The sequence below is a fragment of the Antennarius striatus genome, chromosome 10 (assembly GCF_040054535.1).
Source record: "Antennarius striatus isolate MH-2024 chromosome 10, ASM4005453v1, whole genome shotgun sequence".
Classification (NCBI taxonomy): Eukaryota; Metazoa; Chordata; class Actinopteri; order Lophiiformes; family Antennariidae; genus Antennarius; species Antennarius striatus.
The window spans coordinates 13,998,804-14,006,491 of record NC_090785.1 but is presented as its reverse complement, the minus strand read 5'-3'; the positions used below and the strand labels follow the sequence as shown (position 1 = coordinate 14,006,491).

The 7,688-nt window shown below is 40.9% G+C and overlaps 1 protein-coding gene across 1 annotated transcript; it reads left to right on the top strand.

The window, feature by feature from the left end:
- The first annotated feature begins 1,269 nt into the window (after positions 1–1,269).
- rhogd (ras homolog gene family, member Gd) lies at positions 1,270–4,908 on the top strand. The gene is made up of 2 exons (XM_068325129.1): positions 1,270–1,341; positions 1,947–4,908. Exon 2 carries the CDS (start codon positions 1,976–1,978, stop codon positions 2,549–2,551), a length of 576 nt encoding a protein of 191 aa, XP_068181230.1. The 5' UTR covers positions 1,270–1,341; positions 1,947–1,975; the 3' UTR covers positions 2,552–4,908.
- Positions 4,909–7,688: the final 2,780 nt, after the last annotated feature.

Genomic DNA, 7,688 nt, shown 5'->3' with positions numbered 1-7,688 from the left:
ACATCATCAACACATCCAGGGGCTCAGAATGGCGTTGTAATAGGTGATGGGTCTTTTGGGTTTATTCTGCATTCATTTGAGAGAACTGGCTACCTAAGCGTAATCATAGCTTGTGATTAATGGGCTCTCAAGTTCAATTACATTTAATTACATTTTCTTTTACAACCATGTGATTTGTTTATCATGAACTATCACACTTCTCCTGTAATTACAATTTCTTCATCGTGGCACTAATAAAGCAGTGTTGACTGGAGAGAGGATGAGTTCTAGAAGCAAGGACAGGGCCTGTTTGTATACGTGCCTCCAGTTACTCAATGGCATTTAATGAAGATGATGTGAGTGTTATAGTGGTGGGTAGTATTTTTGCTTCACAGCAAGAATTTAGGTGCGATTCCACCTAGGGTATTTCTTTGAGGAGTTTGTATGTCTGCGTGGGTTCACTCTGTGTTTTCCAGGTTCTTTCCATTACCAAAAACATGCAACTTCGGTGAATTGGATATACTGTGCTATATAGTCCTTAGGTGTTAATGCTACTTTTTGATTGAGACTGATTCCAAATTCATAAGTAGGGATGGTTACATATGTACTGGGGAGCAGTGGTGAAGTGGGAAAAAAATATCTCAGTTATCCACTTATTTTTAATGTTATGGCAAGGGTATTTATACCTTATACTGTAATTTTAGTATTATTATTGAAAATTGGAGATTTGTTTAGGATTCAAAGCGAATGGCTTAATCAACTTTTATCAATCAACTTTTATCAACTTTTATTTATATAGCGCTTAATCACATCTGAAGACATTTCAAAGCGCTTTACAGATAGAAAGCCAACAATTCCCTCCAGAGCAAGCGTAATCCTATCTGGAACTTCTCACCAGCCATTCAGACCTCAAGAAGCCTCTTAAATGAGAGGCAAAATGTTTGTCTCCCCAGAAATATACAGTGGTTCTTTTTTTTTTTTTTTCTTCATATGATTGCTTGTAATGTTACACATACGGTATGGGACACATTTAAATGTAATGAAGTGTATTGATATTTTACTGTCACTCTCACTCAAACGAAATGAATTTTTAAAAAAAAAAACCGTTAAAACAATTTTTTTGTAATTATTCGCTTACTTTGTCCGGATCATTCTCTCACAGGACACCTGAATGTTATCGATCATAGCAAAGTAGAACGGTTCAACACCGCCATCTAGTGTCAGAGGAACGACCACCAGAAACTAAAACTACAACTACCGGCTTGCATTGTTTCCGTAATCCCATTTTACGTAATGGACAGCTCCCCAGATACGTCTGTGATTGACTACACTAGGCAAAAAGAGATCGAAAGCCGAGTGGCGGTAAGTCACAAAATCCGTCAAAGTTAACTGCAAAATTAAAGTTGTGTATCAAAAAGACATGTCAAAGCAAAGTACAATTTTTAGGATTACCTGTAGAACGCTATCGGACCACGAACATACCTTTTCGACAAGTGGTTCGCAAATAAACTTACAGCTTGTTTGCTAACTAGCTAGCTCGTTAGCCACCAAATGTGCTAGTTCCTTAGCTTGCTGCTAGCTACAAGGGGAACGCCTAAAGTGGACAGCGGCAAATAATAAACGCTAACGACGTATTTCACGTTCTATTATGCGATTACCTGTAGTTCAAATAAAAGCTTGTTAAAATTCACTGTAGCTCTTAATCACTTGACGTCAAAAACATAGCTAACGACAATGGTTACATTAATTATGTCTACAATTGCTGGCGGTGTTTAGCTCATATGCTAAATGGGTGAAATCTTGTATGACTCTAAAAAATTCGCTTGCAAAGTTACTGGCTGGCAACTTACTTTACTTATTTAAACTTAAATTTCAGCTGTTGTGATTAAAAGCGTAGATGAGCCTACTAGAGTACAATGCTTAGTAGTTTTGTTTTACCCAAGTACTGTACCTTTTTTTGCTGTCAGGTGCTGCAGCCCCAGTGGTCTTTGGCAGGATGCAGACCATAAAGTGTGTGGTAGTGGGCGATGGGGCAGTGGGTAAAACGTGCCTACTCATTTCGTATACCACAAATGCCTTCCCTGAAGAGTACATTCCCACAGTGTTTGACAACTACAGTGCTCAGATGAGCGTAGATGGCCGCACGGTCAGCCTCAACTTGTGGGACACAGCAGGCCAAGAGGAGTATGACCGCCTGCGCACCCTCTCCTACCCGCAGACCAACGTTTTCATCATCTGCTTCTCCATTGGCAGCCCCTCCTCCCATGCCAACGTCCGGCACAAGTGGCACCCTGAAGTCTCTCACCACTGCCCCAGTGTGCCCATCCTTCTGGTTGGCACCAAGAGGGACCTGAGGGGTGACGCCGAAACAGTGAAGAAGCTGAAGGAGCAGGGCCTCTCCCCTACCACTCAGCAGCAGGGCAATGCCCTGTCCAAGCAGATTGGGGCTGTGAAATACATGGAGTGTTCTGCTCTGTTGCAGGATGGTGTTAGGGAGGTGTTTGCAGAGGCCGTGAGAGCAGTGTTGTATCCAGTAACAAAAAAGAACACCAAAAAGTGTGTGCTGTTGTAATAGATGCTACCAGATTTGGACTATGGAGAGGGATGATGGCGATCCACGGATGCAAAGGAAGATTGAGGAACAAAGGTCGTCATCCGACTGCCTCCATGCCATCTTCAACAGTTTGGACTTTGTTTTCACGTCTGCTTCTCCTCCTCTCTTCCTTAGTCATCTCCTAAGGATTTCACTCCATTGCCAACATCACCAAAGTGACTGCCAAAATGGAGGCAACTCCTGGTTTCTCCTGTTTTTCTTAAAATTTAGCTTTTGATATTTGTCTTTTCCCAATCTTACACCTGTTCTTGATTTATAGTGTTTATGCTTTGCCTTATAAAATGCATATCATGGCTGTCACAAAATATAGAAACATCCCAACCGAACTTCCCTGTTTGACTGGAGAGAAGAGATCTATCTTAATTCAGGTGGAGAAATAATGACTACCTCATACTCTCACCAAGGTTGCATCTCATGAGTCTCTAATAGTGTCACCATCAAGATGTTTTGACCAGCATCTTTAGGTGGAATCAACAACCAAATAGAGGTTGAACAAGTTTTAATTTCAAGCGGTTTAAATCCTGCAAGGTGTGATGACTCCTGAACAAATGCCATCACCATAACCAATATGCATAGATTGGACGTTACACTCTAGCTGGTGTTCCCTGTGTGCTCAGTCTGGCGTGTTAGAGCTTTCTGGCGGGCTGCACCTCCAGCCTCTGCAGTGCTCTTTCACTCTCATGCATGGAAGAACCAGTAGGTCTTTGAAGATAAGCTGGGCCCATTAAATGCAGCCAACCATTTCACCTCCTTAGTAATAGTGAAGCAGGTGTCAGATAGCCTCTGCGAAATTAACCCACACTGGTACAGGATTGTTTGAACTGACATTTCTGGAAGTCGTGTTGTCTTGTTCTCCTTTTGTCTTTGATTTAACTCGTGAGGCTCACACTGAGTTCCAACAAGCCTAAGAATGACTTTGACAGGTTGGGGTCTAATAGACTGTTGTGACTAATGATGTTGACTTTACTTTGTAAATGTAGTTTCCTAAAAATATTTTTAACCTACAAATACGGTAATGGCCAAAGTTGAGTATATTTTCTGTAATAGCTAATGTATATTCCATCAATATGAGGATTTTAATAGTTTAATACTTGGATTTCATAAACCAGAGCACCAATAATGTACCTGATGCCTATGACATTGTTGCCTTACATGTAATAACAACAGACTATGACCATTGCAAATTGATTAAGCATAGCATATGAAACCAGAATATGTTTAAACTGGCTTGTATACTTATTTCCTATATTCTCTTGGTTAGTGGAACATCATTTCGTTTTGGAGGGAGCGTTGTGCTACCTAGTTATTTTTTCCAAGTTGTGAGTGTTTTTCAGCTATATGGAAGGAGTACTTTATTTGGTCGGGTGCCTAATCTATACCAAAGACCATAGCAAAGCTCCTTTGTCAAACCCAAAGGTTCTTATAGGGATAAAGTGCCACAGGGCCTTTTAACTGCAGGTCCAGCGAACTCTGGGTTTCATGTTTTCTTTTTTTATTCTCTTTTAGAAGCTTTCTGCTGTAGTTCCTGCCAGTAAAAACTCATTTTGCAGCCATCTTTGTATGACACAGGTGCTAAACTGACGCCTTGCATGGCATGTGCTACGTTTGTGAAACATAACACATGAGACTGAGTGCTTGAGGCACAGTTGGTAGCAGACTGTGGGGTTGCTTCCCCGCATTGGATTTTGCAGTGACGGCAAGGAATGAGCACAACTTGCATGTACAGTAAGCAAGAGCTGTGATGGTGCAGCATGCCTTATCACATCTGTACATTTTTATACATTTTAGAAAATATATTTTTGGTAACGACTGGCTGCTAATTTAATTTTACAACTGCCAATAACATCAGCAGCCCTTTTTCTATAACTGTCTTCATCTACTCAAGTGGGGTGTCGACCTTGGTTTTTGGTCTGTGTAAAGTCAAGAAAAACCGAAGCGCAACACAAGCATAAGATTTTGTATAACAACAGCGATGCGGTTTTAGATTTGCTTAAGGATGTGCGAAAATTTTCAAGATAGGTGTGTGGAGGGTTGAATGTAAGTGCATAATATGTCAAACTGTCAACTGTGGTGAGTTTGTTGTTTTCTGCCATGTCCTGATTACACTCAGATAATGCTGTTGAAGTGGAACATACACCTGTGGCCTCTGCGTCCTGGAGCTGTATGCTACCGTGTGCGTGGTACTATGCCTTTACACTGGGAACTTGATTTGTAGAAATCTGTAATTGTTTTATATATAACAAAAGCATATTTGTATAAATGAACTAACAGTGAGATGATTTTAAATTATGCCAAATAAAATGGTTAAAACCAGATGATGTTGGATGGGGGATTTCCTTGCTTTTTAACCTGACTCAAGTATGCCTCATGAAAGCTTATAATAAACCTGATAATGAAATGATGCAGCATGAAGTTGCGCAACGCCTTTATACAGTATTTATGTTTGGAAATCACAATTTGCTGTAACATACAGATAGGTGATTTTCAATCCTGTTAATACCGTTTCAATTACCAACGGTGAACACTAGATGGACACAGCCCTCTAATTCAGATCTACTCTCCACAATGAGCTCCATTTTTCAAAGCCTATGAGTTTTTTCTGTACATTTGAAGTTAATGGTCTATATCCATCTGGTTTTCAGGGCCATCATTCAACTTAACAGATACACACAAGTTCAGTCAGTTGTGAGACTTAAAAACTCAGTGCTGCTTACGGTGAAAAATTCCCTTGACCTTTATGGGTGGTGACTCTGACAAATGACAGATGTGTTGAACTCCACTGAAGGCTCGTTACAACATCACTGCAGCAACATTTAGAACCCATTTCCTCTGCGGTCTACTGAAATATTTCGCAACCACAACAATGCTAAATGTACGTTTACAGGCTGTAACGGTTGTGTTTCTGCCTGCGTCAGTGCTGGATGCATTGGTCCAGTGAACTCTCAAGAATGAATTAAGGAAACAGTGTCTGGTGTTCTATGTTGTTTAAAGTATGTGTGTGAGTGTGTGTGCTTAACCAAGGCTGACGAATTCATGAAGCATGGGTGGGTCGAGGTAACCCATCGTACAATAAGAGTAGAGCAAAGACGGCTGTAAACTGGACGCGTGTCAGTCATGTCAGGAATCTCTACTTGATGGCTTTAAGTTAAACCCCAAACAACCTCAACTTATCCTGCAAAATCTTAAAATATAGGTAACTAATGAATTATTGTAATCTGTTGGTGTAATTGTACTACAGTATTTTAATAATAACAGCAATCCTAATTGAAGAAATGAGACACAAGTGACATTTCATGGTGGCATTATGTCTGACATATTTTATTTGCAGACTAGAATAAAATGATCAGTTGATTAAATGACAAGACAAGAGACAGTTATTAACGACGAAACAATGACAGATTCATAAAATTATTGGCAAATTAAATCTTTACCTGCAGCTAATGATGATATTGAAAGAAGGCCTGTTTTCAGGCCTGGAATCTTATCCAAAACCTGAATTGTTCAAGGATTGGATGGATTAAAATCTGCGTGGCAGTGATGGACATGTGGGATCTATGGCCACATTATGGGGCATAAAGAACAACATAAAAATTAATACTGCAGGCTCACGAGATTAGACTCGTGTACAAAAAACTGTCATCCCAGTGCATTCTGGGACATTGTGGTATGCTCTTATTGCTCCATGGTTTGTTTTCACGTGTTTGTGGCAGAGGCCAAACTGAACGTGTCGTATCTTCGCTCTGAACCTGCTTCATGTGACCTAGTCACAGAGAAGCATGTCCTTGATAGTAGGAGTGATATTTCCACCACCATGCCTGCTTTCAGTGAGTCATCAGTGGGGAGCGAGTGGGAGGACTGCCCTCCGCTGGGACCTCGCCTCATCTTCATCACTTCTCATTCTCCCTTGTTCATTTTCTCTCTCTTAATGTCAGATTGATGATGTGTTCATGTGAAAGCCAAAAGGCCGGGCTGCTCCTGGCACTATCAAATCACAGAACTTGGGAAAATCCTGTTCTCTTTTCTAAAGATGAAAACACTAAAGGACTTGATCTAATAGGCAGCCTGCAGCTCGACAGACTCAGAAAGCTGCAGCTTTGCACTCAAATCCAACAGTACGAGAAGAAAAATGAGACCGCAAAGGATCGCAGGAACAGTCAGAGCTGCCAGCTGTGTTTGCAACGATACGAGACTTTTCAGAGTGGAGTGCAGTGTGCTGATGAGACGAATGACACAGAATGGAAACAAGTCATGAATATAGGAATAAATGAGGTGATCAAATGTTACTCTGCTTTTTAAGGTTATGGACTGAGTGTTTGACTCAAAGATAGTTTGGCGTTTTTGAAGTGTGCTTCTTGTGGCCTGCAACTAGTTAGAAAAGCAGCTGGAGGCTGATCCAGTCAGAGGTAACTGAACCGGTCTTTGAACAATTGATTGGGTTTTTTTTGTGTGATTTTCTATTACAAATCAAAATTGTAAGCTGGACAATAATAAAATATCACATGACCACAGCAATTGTGTCACCATGGCAATTCCCACTTAATGCTTGTACAGCATACAAGAGTGGATACACTGTTTTTACCAGTTTCCACAAGAAAACAAATAAGGATACGTTCAAAAATATCAAAACTTCTTCTTTCGACATGAGTTCAAGGCCACATGGAGTCAAAGTGAAAACCGCTGGCCGATGACCTGCTATGATTGAGACTACAAAGATGGAAAGCAAGCAGAGGAGCAGTTCAGGTCTTATCAAGAATTAATTATGTTTTATTTGCAGCTTGAAGTTGAGGAACAGCTGCCTGCGAAACTCTGAAGTAACACAGAAGTAGAGTCCTCACCCACCCTGCTCACATTGTCATTGTGAAACCCCTCTGCGTGCGTCTGAGGAAGCAAATGCTGAATAAACCCAAGCTGATTAAATGAGCCGTGTTTTGTGGCCACCTACTGCTGATGTGCAATCTTGCTAATTCCGCAAGAGGTTGTTCTTCATTGATATTTGCATCTCCACAGTGGGGAGAGGCCATACTGAACTGTGACGCTCTTCACACACAAACGCACACACATACACACACACACACGCATGCACGCACGCACGAAC

Bases quoted from the DNA above. Each gene is read 5' to 3' on its own strand.
- rhogd (XM_068325129.1), top strand. From the start codon at position 1,976: ATGCAGACCATAAAGTGTGTGGTAGTGGGCGATGGGGCAGTGGGTAAA.